This window comes from Mobula birostris, chromosome 1 (genome assembly GCF_030028105.1).
Source record: "Mobula birostris isolate sMobBir1 chromosome 1, sMobBir1.hap1, whole genome shotgun sequence".
Lineage (NCBI taxonomy): Eukaryota > Metazoa > Chordata > Chondrichthyes > Myliobatiformes > Myliobatidae > Mobula > Mobula birostris.
The window spans coordinates 197,276,856-197,296,977 of NC_092370.1; the positions used below are offsets into that span (position 1 = coordinate 197,276,856).

At 38.6% G+C, this 20,122-nt stretch overlaps 1 protein-coding gene across 1 annotated transcript in view; it reads right to left on the reverse strand.

The window, feature by feature from the left end:
- kiaa0586 (KIAA0586 ortholog) overlaps window positions 1–20,122 on the reverse strand; it is a 551,477-nt gene that overhangs the window by 259,079 nt on the left and 272,276 nt on the right. The window contains exons 13-14 of the mRNA XM_072267986.1: window positions 17,770–17,842; window positions 2,586–2,849 (exon numbers count right to left, since the gene is read on the reverse strand). Of these exons, the coding sequence (XP_072124087.1) occupies window positions 2,586–2,849; window positions 17,770–17,842 (337 nt within the window). The remainder of the gene's footprint in view (window positions 1–2,585; window positions 2,850–17,769; window positions 17,843–20,122) is intronic.

The window sequence follows — 20,122 nt, forward strand, 5'->3', positions numbered from 1 at the left end:
GCTGGAGAATTGGGAAGCTTTTAAAAACCAACAGAAGGCAATTAAAAAGCCATAAGGAGGGAAAAGATGAAATATGAAGGGAAGCTAGCCAATAATATCAAAGAGGATATCAAATCGCTGGAAAATGGCATTGGAGAGGTATTAATGGAGGACAAGGAAATGGCGGACAAACTGAATAAGCATCTTGCATCAGCCTTCACCGTGGAAGATACTAGCAGTATGCCAGAAGTTCAAATGTCAAGAGGCAGAAGTGAGTGCAGTTGCTATTACCAGGGAAAAGGTGATTGGGAAGCTGAAAGGTCTGAAAGTAGATAAATTACCAGGACCAGATGGACAATACTCTAGGGTTCTGAAAAAGGTGGCTGAAAAGATTATGGAGGCATTAGAAATTATCTTTCAAGAATCATTACTAATGGCATGGTTCCAAAGCATTGGAAAATTGCAAATGTCATTCCACTGCTCAAGATGGGTAGGAGGCAGAAGAAAGAAAATTATTGGCCAAGTTAGCCTGACCTCATTGGCTGGAAAGATGTTGGAGTTGATTGTTGAGGATGAGATTTCAGGGTACTTGGAGGAACATGATAAAGTAGACCTAAGTCAACATGGTTTCCTTAAGGGAAAATCTTCCCTGACAAGTTGGTTGGATTTCTTTGAAGAAATAATAAGCAGGATAAACAAAGGAGAATCCATGGATGTTCTGCACTTGGATTTTCAGAAGGCATTTGACATGGTGCTCTACATGTCTGCTTGGCAAGAGAAGAGCCTATGGTATTTCAGGAAATGTAATAGCATGGATAGAGCATTGGCTGATTGGCAGGAGGCAAAATGCGGGAATAAAGAGATCCTTTTTTGATTGGCTGCTGGTGACTAATGGTGTTCCACGGGGGTCAGTGTTGGGACCACCTCTTTATATGTTGTATGTCAATGATTGGGATGATGGAATTGATGGCTTTGTGGCCAAGTTTGCGGACGATACGAAGATAGGTGGAGGGGTAGGTAGTGTTGTGGTAGCAAGAAGGCTGCAGAAGGACATAGACAAGATGGGCATGGAATTGATAGATAGACTAGAAGGAATAAAGGTGTGAACTATTTTCAAACTGGGGAGAAAATTCAAAAATCCGGGTGCAAAGGGACTTGGGAGTCCTTATGCAGGATGTTGGGAGTTCATTATTAAGGATGAGGTTTTGGGGTACTTGAGGCACATGATAAAATAAGCCAAAGACAGCATGGTTTCCTTAAGGGGTAATCTTGCCTGACAGATCCATTGGATTTCTTTAAGGAAATAACAGGCAAGATAGACAAAGGAGAGTCAGTGGATACTGTTTATTTGGATTTTCAGAAGGCCTTTTACAACGTGCTGCACATAAGGCTGCTTGACAAGATAACAGCCTGAAAAGAAATTACCATGGATAGAAGATTGGCTGACTTGCAGGAGACAAAGAATTTCCTGTCCCACCAGCAAAACAGCCCCACCAGACATGGCAGCACAGCCACACTGGGAGCTTCTTAGACAGGTCTGAACTCTGTATTTATGCTATTATAGCATCCTATTTGTTTGTTCATTATCTAGCATTTTGCAGGACTAGACATGAAAAGACCATCTGACTTTGATGAGATTCGAAGTTCTACTTCCTTTACTACTGTGGAACCCAATACACAAATGCAAAGAATAAAGACTAATGTTTACAACTGTTTTCAGCCAGAAGTGCCAATTGGACAGATTCACCTCAGGCTCATCAAGAACTGCATCATCACAGAAAGCATCTAATTCTAGTCACTCAATAAGATATCAATTAACATCTGAAGGCTTTGGACAAAGCAATAACTATAGTCATAAACAATGTCCTTTTACTGAAAATATTCTCCTGAACTAGATATTCTTTTCATCAAACTGTTCCTGTGTGGCTAAAACTGATATTGACCTAACAACTTCGAACATTCTTTAGATACATGCTATTCAATCAATCCATTTTGTCAGTTACTGCTCCATCAGTCCATACTTGGTTGCAAATAATGTGATGGAAAGCATAATAGATTGATAGTGTGATGAAGTGATAGTTTCTCATCAAATGACTATCAGTTTGGGTTCTATTAGAACATGTTGACTTCAGAGGTGAGGTGAGAGTAATGCCAAGGAATACCTATAGAGAAGCTCTAAAATATTGAAAACAAGAGGAAATGAAGAATAGTCCCCAACAGCTGGAATCAAATCTCTCTCACTAAGATTGCTAAATTCAGTAAGCAGCAACTTCAGAGGGTGGCTGCTTTAATGTAGTAATCCAAGCTCATTTTAAATTCAGAATTTATTCTAGCATTTTGAGTGCATTTATCCTCCAACTGAACTCCCCACAGAAAAGAGTATGCAACTCAGGCAAATAGTAAGAGAGATGATAACAGATTATTGAAGTTTTACTGTCCGTCTTAAAATTGCAACAAAACCAGTTGCAAGAATTATTCATATTGCTGAATTACATTATATGTGATTCAGGTAAAAAAAAACTTTATACTAGGTCTTTATATTATATTTTTGTAATACGATTGTATAAAATTCAAAAAGTATTTCTCATATTTGTTATAACATTCACCTTTGATTTCTGTTCCTTCTTCTGCAATGACTGTGTGGCAGCCATGTTTCCCTGATTCCTATTTCCATAATCCTCCTTGAGTTGCTTCCACACTGTTCTTGCTGTGCTTTTGGGTCCTTCTATATTTGATTCTGGTTTATTTTGTGCTTTCTCTTTTATATCTTTGTTAAATTTGATAGCCTTGACATCATGTTCTTTTCTTGTAAGACTCAATTCTTGTTGTTTTGATTTACTTTGAAGATAATTCTTCCTTGCAATTTCACCCTAAATGAAAAATAAAATATTTCTGCCTAAGAGCTGGTATACTTTTAGAATAAACATTAGGACAGAAAAGTGATAAATAGTCTCATTTTTATTTTTGATATGCAGTTCCACTTTTTATCAATCACTATTTATTGATCACCCAAGGCCATACTCAATGCAAGTAATATCAGAGCATATGAGTGGGACTACACTCAACTTCTTAATTCTCCACTTTTAAGGCATTTATCAGTTCACCAAACCTGTTGAAATTTAGTATGGGGAATTCTTTCATAAAAACAGCCATTAGGATTCATCAGCAAAAAAACTGTGTTGCAATTATGTCAGGAGAATAATTATTAATACATTTATGAATATTGTTACATATGGTGCTGAATATATCCCATCATGTTTACTCTTACTTAAGGATAATTATTAAATGAAATTGAAGAAATGATTGAAAAGTCTTCTGGCTTTCAGTCCACATAAAACAGTTTCGGATTTTCCATTGGTTTGTTAAGTCCATGCACAATCAGAAATACAGAACTGCTATGATTAAATTGCTCAATGTGACAATGTAAAATATAACTAAGCATTTATCCGATGAAAACAGTGTATATTTCTAATGGATGTGAAAGCAAATAACCCAAGAAATATTCTTAATCAAGCCCAGGATCCACTCAAAGTCAAATCAACTGTGCTATAAGGAGTTTACTCATCCTCCAGTATGTTACTAAAATAATCAGAACAACTTCCTGTACAGAAAATATATTTGAAAAATAAGATACAGTAAGATCAATGTTAACATCTAATTAAAATTAAGTTCAATAAAGAATTAGTGAGAACCTAATATCAGAATTCCAAATTACTTGTAATCAATTACATATGAACAGTTGGTGATAAAAACATCTAAAAGCAAATCAATCATGAACCCTTGTAACACAAACCAGAAGACATATATACGAGGGGTGATTGATACATTCATGGCCTAAGGTAGAAAAAGAGTCAATTTTAGAAAACTTAGCACATTTATTTTTCAATATAGTCCCCTCCTACATTTACACACTTAGTCCAGTGGTCATGGAGCATACCGATCTTGGACCTCCAGAAAGAGCCCACAGCCGGGGTGATTGATAAGTTCGTGGCCTAAGGTAGAAGGAGATGAGTTATACAGCTTTCGTTACATACACGTGCCGTTCAACAATTTCAGTGATTATGCAGAAAGTTTGAGGTTAATAACTCATCGGGGTGATTGATAAGTTTGTTGCCTAAGGTAGAAGGAGATGAGTTATTAATCTCAAACTTTCTGTATAATCACTCAAAGCGTTGAACTGCATGTGCATGTAATGAGAGCTGTATAACTCATCTCCTTCTACCTTAGGCCACGAACTTATCTATCACCCCATATATATGTGTGTGTGCGTGTGTGTGTGTGTGTGTGTGTGTGTGTGTGTGTGTCTGTGTGTGTGTAAAGACACACTATTCTTTTGCACTTCTGGTCAGATGCTAATTGCATTTCATTGGTTTTGTATTTGTACTCGGCATAATGACAATAAAGTTGAATCTGATATATATATTTATAATATTTTAACACGTACACAGAATGGCCTAATTCTTGAAAATGAAACTCCATATTGATATTTTATTTCTATGCTACACTTCAACAAAAATATTTGTTTTTACAAATATGACTAAATTTTAATAAGCTTTCAACAAAGCCTTGAATTATTTTAGAGCTAGTCTATAGTTTCTAATAATTGAGTGATGAACTCATCCTAGCCTTGAGGTTTGAAAATGTCTGTAATTAATAGCAAGTGTCTGAAAAGTATAACTACATATTATGGTGCTTTAGAAACCTCTCTGTTAAGAACAAATCAGAAAATGTCCAACCTACAGCAACTACACTCCAAAAACAAATTTGCCCAAAACATATATGGTACTTGCATTGCCATTCACTCAGTTGACAAGCTCCATTACATTATTGGCTCGTTCACCAAATCATACAAGGGGATGGGGCATATACTTAACATGATAGGTTAAGTGGCTGCTACACTTTGCCCCAAGTGTGTGTATAAGTTGTAAAATCCAGGGTCGTCAATATGATGGTAGGGAGTATATAAAGCAGGAATTCCCAACCTGGGGTTCATGGACCCCTGTATCAATGATAAGGGTCCATGGCATTAAAAAGGTTGGAAACCTATGGTGTAAGGGGTGTACTATGGTCACTGTGACTTGGTGAGCTGTAGAGCCTGATTCCCAGGTACTTTGCCTGGAAGGAAAAAATTATTTATCAGCAATGTTGACCTTTAATTATAAATGTTTATGGTTAGATCCTGGACCACCTCCCATGCCTTAAGAAGCACATATCAAACTTGAAGATTCAGCATTGCCTTAGGTCAATGGTTTCTTAGGAAAGGGTATTTGATGGTCAAGACCTCAAACTTGTCAGAAATCTCACAGCCTACTGAGCAGTAGCAATCCTTTTCCTCCAGACATCTCAGTGCACAGGGAAAACACAATCAATGCTACCATACAATATCTCCAAATTCACTGGAAAGACAAGCAAAACTGTATTACCATCCTCTCTCAGGCAAACAGCTCCATCACTGAAATTCTAGTTACCCTCAAGTAGCTCTGTTGGATAGGCAAACATATTTACTACGATAAGTCCTAGTTCTACCCTATTTCTGCCATCACTTTACATATTACCTTGAAAACACTTTCTTGGATATAGTTACTAAATTATGCCCCATCTAAGCTGCTTGCGCTAAAGCAATCCTAATCACTATTGGGAAAGTTAAAAGTTCTTAGCATTGTGGCACCAAACTCCAAAAACAATCACTCTATTCTGAGCTACATCATGAGATAATACCAAGCAGACAGAAAAAAATGGTTTAAAGGATGTGCTCAAAGCTTCCTTGGAGAAATGTAACCTCTCTACTGAATCCTTAGAGTCTCTAGTCCACAACCATTCAAAGAGAGATGCAGTTGGGATGCTATTGAGATCTTCTGGCTATGCTTAAAGTGCATCAAAAACCCCAAGGAAGCAGCATAAATGCACTTCTACACAAATTGACCACTACATACCCCCTCACACACATCTTGCCCCATATATGAAAGAGTACGTGTTGCCCTTATTGGTCTCATTGGCCATGTCAAAAGTCAAAAAACAGGAGTGGAAGTAAATGTTAATGTGAAAAGGATCCACGAAAAAATGTAGAAAGGTTAAAAGGGTTTAGTATGGATGTCATGGGGAAGAGCTCAAAAGTTCAAAATAAATTTATTATCAAAGTACATGTATGTCATCATATACAATACTGAGATGCATTCTCTTGTGGGTATTAATAGCGAATACAAAAACACAACAGGATCAATGAAAGACTGCACTCAACGGGACAAAACAACCAGTGTGCAAAAGATACCGAACTGTGCAAAGCAAAAACAAAGGAAAAATAATATTATTAAATAAATAAGCAATAAGTATCGAGAACATGAAATAAAGGGTCCTTGAAAATGAGTCCATAGATTTTGGGAACATTTCAATGATGGGACAAGTGAAGTTCAGAGAAGTTATTTCCACTGTGGGTAATAACTGTTCCTGAGCCTGGCGGTGTGGGTTCTGAGACTCCTGTACCTTCTTCCTGATGGCAGCAGCGATAAGAGAACATGGCCCGGATAATAGGGGTCCTTGTTGAAGGATGCTGCTTTCCTGCAACACCGGTCTATTTAAATGGGCTCAAAATGGGAGGGTTTTTAAGCATGATGGACTAGGCTGTCTGTATCGCTACCTTTTGTAGGCTTTTCCATTAAGGCCATTAGTGTTTCCATTCCAGGCCCTGATGCAGCCAGTCAATATAGTCTCCACCGCACATCTGCAGAAATTTGTCAAGGTTTTAGATGATATGCCAAATCTTCGCAAACTTCTAAGAAATTGGAGGTGCTACTTGTACTTTTTTTGTAATGGCAATTACATACAGGGCCCAGGACAGATCCTCTGAAATGAAACACCAAGTAATTTAAAGCTCACCCCCTTATGTTCAAATATCACTCAATTAGTTTACAATAGTGTTTAATGTGTTATGAAAGAAGCTTTAGAAAAGCTTATGTACAGGAAATCATGTCTCACGAATCTGATTGATTGTTTTTGAGGAGGCAACTAAGAAAGTGAAGACAGAGTAGACATGATTTACAGGGGCTTTAGACAGGCTATTGACAAGGTTCTACATGGTAGTCTAACCAAGAAGGTTAAGATACAAAGGATCCAAGAATATTGGCAAGTTGGATCTAAAATTTGCTTGGTGATAGGAGGCAGAGGATAGCAATGGATGCTTTTTTTAAAATGATTGCAAGACTGTAACAAGTGGTATACTGCAGGGACAGGTGCATTGATAGCAAAGGTTGTTGCAATGAACCACGGCAATGTTCTGTAGGTTACGTACAAAACTTCAAAATATACTTCCTTTGAATGACTTTCACTGCAACCTGTGGCATGTAATTTCCTTTTAAGCAACGTACTTTAAAATGAACTTAATGCTCTACAGATTTCACTGTCTTCTGAAGGCCTCAGTGGACCAAGCAGATCTGGCACCCTTATGCAGACAAACGTTCATCACCATGACCGGCAGCAAGACAGGCGTGGGGGACTCCAAGAAGAGCTAGTAAGAGATTTGAAAGTGGGAGGGGGAAGGGGAGATCCAAAATGATAGGAGAAGACAGGAGGGGGAGGAATGGAGTCAAGAGCTGGACAGTTGATTGGCAAAAGGGATATGAGAGGATCATGGGAAAGGAGACCTAGGGAGGAAGAAAAGGGGAAGGGGGGATAAAAAACAGAGGATGGGCAAGGGGTATAGTGAGAGGGACAGAGGGAGAAAAATCTTTCTCCCTAGGCCTCCTTTCCCATGATCCTCTCATATCCTTTTTGCCAATCAACTGTCCAGCTCTTGGCTCCATCCCTCCCCCTCCTGTCTTCTCCTCTCATTTTGGATCTCCCCCTCCCCCTCCCACTTTCAAATCTCTTACTATCTCTTCTTTTAGTTAGTCCTGATGAAGGGCCTCGGCCCGAAACGTCGACTGTACCTCTTCCTAGAGATGCTGCCTGGCCTGCTGCGTTCACCAGCAGCTTTTATGTGTGTTGCTTGAATTTCCAGCATCTGCAGATTTCCTCGTGTTTACAGTTCTATAGTACTGTAGTAGTACTGGTAGTGTCCTAATTTGTTCTGTATTTCATTTAAATACGTAATTTGTTATTCAGTTAAATGGTCACTTTTTTTTAATACCATTTTTAATTATTTCGATGAAACTTTGGCTAATTGGGGTGGCCGCTTAATTGGGCCAAAATGTGTTGGTCCCGAGGTGTCCCAGTTAACCAGTATCCACCATACTGAGAACATCAGTTGTAGAGTCCTTGAAAGTAAGCCCATAGATTGTGGAATCCGTTCAATGAGTGAAGCTATCCACACTGATTCAGGAGCCTGATAGTTGAAAGGTAGTAACCATTTCTGAACCTGGGGGCATGGGACCAAAGGCTCTTGTACTTCCTTCGCAATGGCAGCAACAAGAAGAGAGCATGGCCTGGATGATGGAAGTCCTTGAAAGATGCTGCTTTTTTGTGGCAGTGCTCCTTGTAGATGTGCTCAGTGGTGGGCAGAGTTTTGCCTGTGATGGACTGGGATGTATCCAACACTTTCTATAGACTTTTCAATTCCTAGGCATTGGTATTTCTCTACCAGGCAGGATACACTCCACTGTACATCTATAGAAGTATGTCATTAATTAAAAGGAAAATGCTATAAATTTTTAAGGATCTGAACTTTGTAATCAATATGTATAATTAATGAGATAATGCAATATTAAATAAGAAATAAAAAGATTCCTAAGATAGCATCTCCAAAGCCCATAACCCCTACCAGCTAGAAGGACAAAGGCCGCATAAGCATGGTGACACCACCACTGGGAGATTGCCCTTAAAGCCACACAACATCCTAACTAGAAAATATTGCTGTACCCTCACTATTGTCAAGATAAAATCTTGGAATTCCCTCTGTAACAGCATTGTGGGTAGACCCACATCTCAAGGACTGCAGCAGTTCAAGAAATGATATTCAGCACAGGAGTAAAGAAAAACAGAAGACACACAGGTACATTAAAGTTTACAACATAGTGATCCACAATTATTTCTCTTTACTGTTAAATACACACTCGGCTACTTTATTAGGTACAGAGTGGAACCCGGTGTCACCTTCTGCTGCTATAGCCCATCACTTCAAGGTTTGATGTGTTCTGTGTCCAACGATGCTCTTTTGCACACCACTATTGCAATGCTTGGCTGTTGATTTACTGTCACTTTCCTGATAGACTGAACCAGCCTGGCCATTCTCCTCTCATCTCTCTGATTAACAAGTCACTTTTGCCCACAAAACTGCAGCTCACTGGATTTTTTTTTTGGTTTTTGCACCATTCTCTATCACTTCTAGAGACTACTGTGCGTGAAAATCCCAGGAGGTGAACAGTTTCTGAGATACTTAAACCATTCTGTCTGGCACCAACAATCATTTCATGGTCAAAGTCAGTTACATTACATTCCTTCCCCATTCTGATGTTTGAACTAGACAACAGCTTAAACTCTTGACCATATCTGTATGCCTTTATGCATTGAGTTGCTGCCACATGATTGGCTCATTAGAAAGTGCCATTAATGGGATATACAGGCTTACCTAATATAGCACTCACTGAGGGGCTACTGCATTAAATTGTCCTCAACTTACTTTTGGAGGCTATATTTATAAGAAGTTAAAGGACAATCCATTGAGAACGAACCACAGAGAGATGACTAGTTGTAGTGAGGATAGTAATTTGAATTATGGTTCTGAATATAAAAAGCTTGTTGTTTGAATGTGATTTTGCCCACAGTTGGGATCTCATTATAGATTAAATCATTATAGATTTACAATTGTGTATATCAGACAAGCCCAATAGGCGGACTCTTCCTTCAGTTAGTCCTGACGAAGGGTCTCGGCCCGAAACGTCGACTGTACCTCTTCCCAGAGATGCTGTCTGGCCTGCTGCGTTCACCAGCAACTTTGATGTGTGTTGCCCAATAGGCGGACCGCGGGCCAGGTCCTGACCGTGAGAACCAAATGTCTGGACTGCGCCGACCCATTGGCACTTACGTGAATGCACCTGTCATAACATGTAAGTAAAGCGTGCGCTGCTCTAATTTATTTTAACCTCATCCCACACCCCCATAGACCGCGCGATGCCGAGTTGATTAAAACGTGTGCAATTGATATGGTTGGCGAAGTTTTAAGTCATGATGAGGAAACCAAGGACACTGTTGTGGAGCTATTACAGACGGCGCCATTGTCAGCTACGGCAACAAGAAGAGTAGAAGTTTTAGCGGAGGAGTGTTTTTCCAATCTACTCACTGATTTAGAGAAAGCAGAAGCCATATCACTAGCCACTTACTCGCCCTGTAACCGGACTGATATGGAAGAGCTATCTGTGTTCGCAAGATTTTTTGATGGGAAGACCTTCCAGGAAGAGCTACTTTGTTTGCTTCCTCTACCTAGGCATACAACTGGGGAAATAATTTTTAACGAATTGATGCAGTTTGTTGGGAAGACTGGCTTAGATGTGAGCAAAATTGTGTCCGTTGTCACCGATGGGGCTCCGTTGATGGTGGTAAAACACAAGGGCTTGGTAGGCAGGTTTACCAGCACTCTTGGCATTTCATTGCATTATTCACAAATCAGTGCTGTGCACTAAACTGTGTGGGGAAATGAAAGAGGCAATGGATACCGTGACGAGACTGGTAAATTTCGTTCGTGAGAGTTCTAGTCTGCAACATTGCCCTTTCAGAGCATTGCTGGAGGAAATGTCAGCGGAACACAAAGATCTTTTGCTTCATAATGATGTTCGCTGGCTGAGCAAAGGCCTTGTATTGGACAGGGTGTGCGACCTGTGCAATGAGGTTGTGTCATTTTTATCCAGCCTGCAGAGCCAAAAAGCCCAAGGATTTAAGAGGTTTTTAAGTGACAACAAGGTGATGGCACATGTTCTTTTTTTGTGTGACATCATGTCCCATCTAAATCAACTTAATCTGCAATTAGAAGGCAACAACCACACTGTTGCGGACACGATTGACGCTTTCCAGTCAAAGCTGAAACTTCTGGAGAGAGACACTCACGGGAGAAAGTTGCACTTTCCACGTCTGTGGGAGCATTGCGAGAAGAACGAAATGTGGGAGGATCCAGTGATGAAGGATTTTGCGACGAGCCTGGCAGAAAACTTCAGGGAACGATTTGAAAGCTCCCCTAAACTCTCAGGTGACATCCTCCTCTTCCTGAGACAGCCATTCTCCATTTCGGCTGACGGCCAGTGGACTGCAGAGGCCAAAAGGCTGGTGCCTTCCATAGATGAGGCAACTCTTCAGTTGGAGGTCTTGGAAATGGGAACATCTGATTTGCTCAAAGCACAACACAAGGACGTTGGGGTAATGACTTTTGGATCAACGTGGTTCCCCAAGCTCAATTCAAAAACACGAGAGCTATTGCAATGCTCCTACTCACACTGTTCCCCTCCATGTACATATGTGAGTCATCGTTTTCTTCAATGAACTCTATCAAGAACCAGGACCGAAACAGACTCTCCAATGCACATCTTGGCCAGTGCCTCAGGATTGCCACAACAGAATACAGGTCTGACATCAGTAGGATTGCCTCATCCCGTCGCTGTCACTTCTCTCACTGATTGGTGAGTGAATCAATTTATTTTTGTCCATTTGTCCATCTTATTGTGGTATAATAATATTACAACAATAATACTGATAATTTCATTTATAGCTACACTTCATACTTCAAATGCTATATAGTTTAATTAAAAGAGCAAATAGATTAAATGAGAGAACAGAAACAGTGGAAAAGGCAATACTACTAAAACTCTGTGTGGTGGAGAAGTGTTCTTTGTGTGGAAGAGAAGTGGTGAAGACTACCATGTTTACTGTGTGTGTGTGTGTGTGTGTGTGTGTGTGTGTGTGTGTGTGTGTGTGTTGTGTATTTTAAGTCCCAGATGAGTTCTCAATGTGACAGCTGACAGTTGTGATAGCTAGAGTCATAATTAAATGGTTGGTTTTAGATCTATTCTGTTTCAAGAGTGCATTTTTTTTCTTGTGTGACCCATAACACAGGCTTTGAGAATCCCAGGCCTAAATTATTACTACCACCACTACTACTACTACTACTACTACTACCACCACTAATAATAATAATAATAATAGTAATAGCAGCAACAACAACATCTGCCCATAAAACAACTTACTGGCGCATTGAGAAAAATCCTGGATGTTTTGGCCCTTGGCTTGGCATGCTTGACATAATTTGGCCCTTGTGGAAAACCAATTGGGGAACCCTGGTGTATATCATAGTGTTGGGAGCCACAAGCAGTGTCTGTAAGGTCCTAATCATCCACCTGCCAGCGTGCAGTCTCACATACTAGCATTCAGGAAGACAACGGCACAAGGTAAATGAATATTTTGTCTAAGCACCACTATGAATCTACATGATGTTCTGACCACGGTCACAAACCAGAAGTAAACTAAGGAGGCACCATCATTTTAGCTGATAAAATTCCAGCACGGTGATGAGAAGTCTGAAAGGCAATGTAACAGTGCTGTCTATCTTAGATTCTGGAACAGCTGTCACATAAGCACAACAGTTTTCAGTTGTCCTTATTTATATGTTACTGCTGGAGGATGACTCGTAAACCTACCAAAACGGTAATGGACCGGGAGCAGTGTAGCGGTGCCAAGCCCAAGTTACCAATGCATATTTGTTTATTGCTTTTTCAATCAATCAATCATTCTATTTATTTATTTACTTTCATTTTGTATTTTTAGTTTGTTGACTTTTGTACTCTGGTTGTTGTCCATCCTATTCGGGGCACCTTCATTGATTCTATTGTGTTTCTTTTCTTTACTGTAAATGCCTGCAGGAAAGTGAATCTCAGGGTTATATTGTTCCATGCTCAAGGAGATCTGTTTTTTTTGTGAGAATGATGTAATGGTCTTTTGGAGGTCACCTGATGTGATTTTCCCGCCAATGTGAGGTCACGTGATGACATGTGCCCCGTGACTATATAAGGGTCGACCCAGGTGACGCAGTTAGTTTTTGAGTTTGTAGATTTCCAGGTAGAACGTGCTGTGCCTCCGTTTCTGTTGCGTGTTTGTTTTTGTGACGCAATTTCATTTTTAAAACGGAAGGTGCGTTCTCTTACAAGATTTGTATTATTGAACTGGAAATTTGTGGCTGGAAGTGCCAATTTACTCAATTCCGACAGTTTTGAAGAGAGAGTGAAGAATTCATCGAAGTGAAGGATCGAGAGAAGTCGGCATCGTCTGGCAGTTTAATAAAGAATCAACCTTATTGAGTCTTCATTGGAGAGAACCTGTATCAAGATAACTGTTGCAAAAGCGCAATGAGTTCATGCAAAAAGGTGCTCTCTCTCTTTAAAGGAATTTAAGTCAGGTGATTTAAACTGTTTATTTTCGGCATCGGGAATCCTGTGGACGGAACCAGCAGTAAAGGTGCGTTGGTGAAGAAATCTTTCTGCAGAGAAGTCTCATCCAATTGAATGTGTAAAACTTTTGGACTTTCGAAGTTATTGCTTTAAGAACCATATCTGACTGTATCGCTTTAAGAACTGTTTCCGCATTTAATGCTTTAAGAACCAGAGCCGAGTGGCGAGTTGGTGAATGGCTGCGTACCTGTTAGCCTCCGTTTAAAGTTTTCCTTTGTTTTTTTTTTCCTTATCGTTTATACGTGTTTAAAAAAATGTTTGGTTGTTTTTATAAAACCTGTCTCGATTAATATTCATTGTTGTTGCCGGTTACGTAACAATATATGGTGACATATATACACTTCAATAATAAATCCACTTTGATATGGTGACTCCGTGACAGTTGATAGACACATGCTCCACCAAATGTCTTACAGATTTTCAAAGCTGTCACTACTTCTTCTACCTTCCCTCTGCTTTCCAGAATACCTTCTTCCAATCTCAACATTGGCCTAAATAAGCCGCCATAATTGGTATCAGATTGTTTAGAAGCAGCACCAGAAATCCTTCCCCCATAATTAAATTTAATATTGTGAAGTGAGATGCAGGTCAAAAATGCCCAGATATTGAACCATCAGGCAAAAAGGACAAGCCAGCAAGTAATTTGTAACTGCTACTTGACTTCTTGAAAATAGTGACATGTTCTTCCTGCCTAATAATTCCTCCAGAGCTTCGCTTGTGACATCAGGCACTGAGAAATAACAATATCAGGAACAAGACTTCAACAAAATCTAGACCCGCAGTTAATCTGTGTGTCCAACATTGCCATTAAAGATCAGAACAGTGATAAAGACATTGTTGTAATACAGTTTTGCAGTCAGGCTGACATTTCGAACAGCAATCAGCTCCATGAAGAGCCGTTTTAACTGCAACTATGCCTACTTCACTTTTTGTAATTCTGTAACTTACAATATTATTCTGCTTATTGTAAACTACTTTAAAAGTTGTGATCATCAAGGAAAAAGTAAAAATTTAAAGAAAGGATTTAGTTAGTAGGAGCAACTGTAAAACAATTACAGTGGATTCCGGTTAATTGGGCCATTGGTTAATCAGCACAGTCTCTATTTGGGACAACTCTTATAGAACAAAAACTATCAAGAAAACAGCTGGGATGCCCTTCTTTTTGCAACACTATGCCACTTAATTGGAACAGATGACCATTGCTGAACAGTTTCTAACTAGCATCAGACTTGTGCACTTGTGTGGCCGTTGGACACCACACCGTGCTTAGAGTGAAGAGTTTTTAAGTAGTAATGAATGCATGTGTTTGTGTTCAAAAACCAGAGATTTTTTTAAACTGACAATTGAGAATTAATTTGTTCACTGTGATTTCAAGCATTCAGGTTTGGAGATGCCAGAAACAGCTGGGAGTGAAAATGAAATGATTTCACTACTTCAGCAAGTTAGGAACTACAAAAAATCTGAAGGTATCGACAATCATCTTGAACGTTACAATGAAGATGAAAATTTGGAGGATAAAACTGTCAATAGCATTCCATGAAGGCAGTCCATTATCTACATCAGATGTCTGCACTGACTTTGTTAATCAAAAGAACATGACAGCGTATGCTGAATTCCTCTATCAATGAATGAAATTCCAGCATCTGCAGATTTCCTCATGTTTGAGGAACTAATGTACAGTTTTATAGTACTCCAGTAGTATTGATAGTGTTCTAATTTGTTCTGTATTTCATTTAAATGCATAGTTTGTTACTCAGTTAAACAGTAGTTTATCTTTTACATACCTTTTTAACTATTTACACGAAACCAGCTAATTGAGGCAGCCGCTTAATTGAGCCAAAGCGTACTGGTACCGATGTGTCCCAATTAACCGGAATCCACTAAATATTGAAAACCATCTGAATTTCACTGCAACTGAAGTTGCTTTGACATATAGCGGCATGCAAAAGTTTGTTCAAAATTTCTGTTACTGTGAATAACTAAGCAAGTAAAAGATGACCTGATTTCCAAAAGGCATAAAGTTAAAGATGACACATTGCTTTAATATTTTAAGCAAAGTTACTTTTTTATTTCCATCTTTTACAGTTTCAAAATAACAAAAAAGCAAAAGGGCCCAAAGAAAATGTTTGGGCATCCTGCATGATCAGTACTTAGTAACACCTCCTTTGGCAAGTACCACAGCTTGTAAACGCTTTCTGTAGCCAGCTAAGGGTCTTTCAATTCTTATTTAGGGGACTTTCACCCATTCTTCCTTGCAAAAGGCTTCTAGTTCTGTGAGATTCTTGGGCCATCTTGCATGCACTGCTCTTTTGAGGTCTATCCATAGATTTTCGATGATTTTTAGGTCGGGGGACTGTGAGGGCCATGGCAAAACCTTCAGCTTGCACCTCTTGAGGTAGTCCATTGTGGATTTTGAGGTGCGCTTAGGATCATTATTCTGTTGTAGAAGCCATCCTCTTTTCATCTTCAGCTTTTTTTACAGACAGTGTGTTGTTTGAAATCATTCCTCCCTCTACCAGTGAAACGTTCCCCATGCCACTGGCTGCAACACAAGCCCAAAGCATGATCGATCCACCCCCATGCTTAACAGTTGGAGAGGTGTTCTTTTCATGAAATTCTGCACCCTTTTTTCTCCAAACGTACCTTTGCTCATTGTGGCCAAATGTTCTATTTTAACTTCATCAGTCCACAGGACTTGTTTCCAAAATGCATCAGCCTTGTTTAGATGTTCCTTTGCAAACCTCTGATGCTGAATTTTATGGTGAGGATGCAGGAAAGGTTTTCTTCTGATGACTCTTCCTTGAAGGTCATATTTGTGCAGGTGTTGCTGCACAGTAGAACAGTGCACCACCACTCCAGAGTCTGCTAAATCTTCCTGAAGGTCCTTTGCAGTCAAACAGGGGTTTTGATTTGCCTTTCTAGCAATCCTACAAGCAGTTCTCTTGGAAGGTTTTCTTGGTCTTCCAGACCTCAACTCGACCTCCACCTTTCCTGTTAACTGCCATTTCTTAATTACATTATGAACTGAGGAAACGGCTACTTGAAAACGCTTTCATATCTTCTTATAGACTTCTCCTGCTTTGTGGGCATCATTTATTTTAATTTTCGGAGTGCTAGGCAGCTACTTAAAGGAGCCCATGGCTGCTGATTGTTGGGACAAGGTTTGAAGAGTCAGGGTATTTATAAAGCTTTGAAATTTGCATCACCTGGCCTTTCCTAATGATGATTGTGAACAAGTCATTGCCCTAACAAGCTAATGAAAGTCTGAGACCTTGGTAAAAGTTATCTGAGAGCTCAAATCTCTTGGGGTGCCCAAACTTTTGCATGGTGCTCCTTTCCTTTTTTTCACTCTAAAATTCTACAAAACAAAAATAATACACAAATCTTGCTTAAAATGTTGAAAAGAATGCTTCATCTTTAACTTTATGACCTTTGGAGATCAGTTCATCTTCTACTCACGTAACTATTCACAGTAACGGAAATTTTGACCAGGGGTGCCCAAACTTTTGCATGCCACTGTAGGTGTCAGGAGGCTATTTGTCCAGTTGACATAACTTTTTTTAAAGACAATGCACCTGGTAGCATTGTACTATCAGCCTAGTAGCTTTAGTTTATGATTATGAAGACACGCAGTCCTCTTTCATTGTCATTTAGTAATGCATGCATTAAGAAATGATACAATATTTCCTCTGGTGTGATATCACAAAACACAGGACAGACCAAGACTGAAAAAAACTAACAAAACCACATAATTATAACATATAGTTACAACAGTGCAACAATACCATAACTTGATAAAGAAGTCCATGAGCACAGTAAAAGTTTAGTTGATTCAGTGAGAAATTTTAATCGTGACAACTATAATCCAGTAAATGTCCAAAACCCCTGTTTAAAGATTATTCTATGCTGGGAGTATTATAACATACAAATGCTGGTTAAGGTAGGTCTTTAGTGTTAATTCAGATCTTGCTAAATTAGATCTGACCCATTTACAAGTCAGAGCCATTATAATTGGATGCCTTCAAACAAGCTAAATTTATTTGGGCAGAAAAATGCCAGTTAGGTATTCATGTTTTTAATATAACATTTCTGATTACTTCAAAATGATAATTTGAAACTGAATATGCAATTATATAATACATAATTAAACAACACAAATATTTATATCCAGTTTAAGACAGCATGGAGTAAAAAGGTAAGATACAATTTTAAAATTCTAATTCTAAAAATCCTTTTCCATAATCATCCAATTTTTTCAGAAAATAATTTGATAAACCAGTGAGTTAATTTTTAAAATACTGTACTAAGAAAAAATATTAGGCCATCAAAGGATTAACAAACTTCCGAAGATATGCAACATCTCTTGGCATACCTGGATATCCTTATTAATAACTGTGATCCAGGCATCAACAGTCTTTCCAATACGAATCTTCTCGGCTTCATCACTGAAAGATAATTCAGTTAATTATCAATAATGCTTTTTACCTGCATTCCCCTCTAATATATTAGTCTCTTTGAATCATAAAATGAAGGCACATGATGATGCTTGTCCTTTTTTTTCCATTCAGTTTGCATATTAATAGAAAATGGCTTTTTGCCCACAAAGTGTACAGGATTACAATTTCAGTTGTTAATCGTCTTCAATCAAACTTATCATAGCCATAGGTCTGCAAACTACTTCAGATTCAAAAATAAATTGGGCATAGTGGATAACATTTTATTTTAAATCATCAGTTTTGAATTCCAAGTACTGTGAAAGATCAAAACTGACAGCACAGCACTTATTTCAAGGTTATTATTGGCACAATGGAAGGACTCACCTTAGAACCAATAGGTGCATGCTTAACCTCTTTGTCAGACACTTGAGAGCATAATGCAGAATGACAATAGGATTCAATATCCAGGGACAATGCTGGAGGTTGTTTTTTGTCAAATGACATTTAACCAAAGCACTGCTTGCTTGCTTTTAATGAAAACAAAAGTTTAATTTCTTGTGGCATTTTTCAAGCAAAGGGGAGCTTTCTGAATGCCACTGTCAAACTGTCAATCTCGAGACTAATAAAACTAAATCAGCTTAATTTATCTCACCACTGTTTCTGAGATATCATATTGCTTAAATTAGCTGGTGTACTTCTTATTTAACATTAATTCACTGTGGAGAATTTAGTATGTCACAAAGAAGTAAAAGAAGATACATCATATTTTTCATTAGTTCATTATTTTGAATTGTTGTTTATATATTATTTCTGAAATTACTCCTTGCAAGTTCATTTCTTTTCAACCTATATTCACAGCTCAGGCATCTTGCATTTGGCTACTACAGAAATTGTATAATCCATTGAAGTATTAAAAGGAATAGGAAATAATCACTACCTACAAATGGAGTTATACAACCCTCCAGAGAAAAAACTCAGATCACACTAGTTTGGATGACAGAAATGATTTAGTGTTATACTTTGACCAATTCACAAGCCACAACGATACTTCATTATGTTCTACATTTTCTTATTTGTTTCAAACTAAATTATTTCCACATGTTAACATGCTCAGTGAGTTGGCAGATTACTGTGGAACTTATTCAGGTATGTCTTGTAGGAAGGAGAAACATTAAAGTATATTTTTGTATTTTGCTGAGTAAACAAAACATGTTTCAAAGATAAGTTTGTAAAAGATATAAAGAGAATAAGCTAACTAATCATACTTCACTTAAACAGGTCATTAGTAGCAGTCATTGTTTCAAGGTTCCACTTTATAGGTATTGGCATTCTGATTGGCCTTTTGCTGGATGAAAAACTGCATGCATTGCATACTGGTCCCATCTGGCTTGGCAAACTGACTTGGAAAGGCATCTGTTCCGGATGCAGGCTCTTGTTTGGCAAATACTGTGGTGCCTCTGACCCAGCCATGATCTCACTAAACCCAGACAAGTCATTTGAATCAGTTTTCCCCATTCCAAATATTAGTTTAGGACGAGATCTGATCTGCTGCTTGACCTCACTCTCTTTTTCATTTTATAACCTTTCTTTGATAATTCCAAGAAGTAAACTGACTACTGAGTAATGTTCAAAGTATGTGCAATTCCACACATTCTTCATATGCGGTTATGTTATCAGTGGTCCATAGAACAAGCCACATGTGAGTGAGTTTAAACAGAATTTATGATTGCGTCATTATTTTTCCTCTATGCAATGAACCACATACAAGTGAAGGCAGTGGAACAAATTAATTTTTTGGGAATGTGACCCAGTAACTGAGCAGCACACTTTAGTTGCTTGTTTTTAAGCAGTAAGGTTTGTCACGTCAATTATTGACCTAAAGAATTTCTGAAACTGAGCATCAACAATGAAATAGGAAAACTGGCATCGGCCCAACTTACAAACACAAAGGTGAATCTGACAGTCTTTTAGAAACTGGCACAGAGCTTCCACAAATAAATTGTTACAAGTCAAAAAGGCCCATTTGAAATATAGCTTATGCATAGCAATAGACTAGTCTGGACAGTAAAAAAATACAATACATTGCTATAAACGTTCATTTCCAGGAAAGAATTTAAGGTTACAGCACTTTCTACAGTAGAATAAATCTTTGATCTACTCTTGGCAGCCTAAGCTAATATTTTCCCAGGAATGGATTTGAACTCCAACATTAGACCAGTTCAAGCCATTAATGGTTTCTGTGGCAGATGTGAAAAATTGCTGGATAGCTTGTTCAACTAATTGGACTGA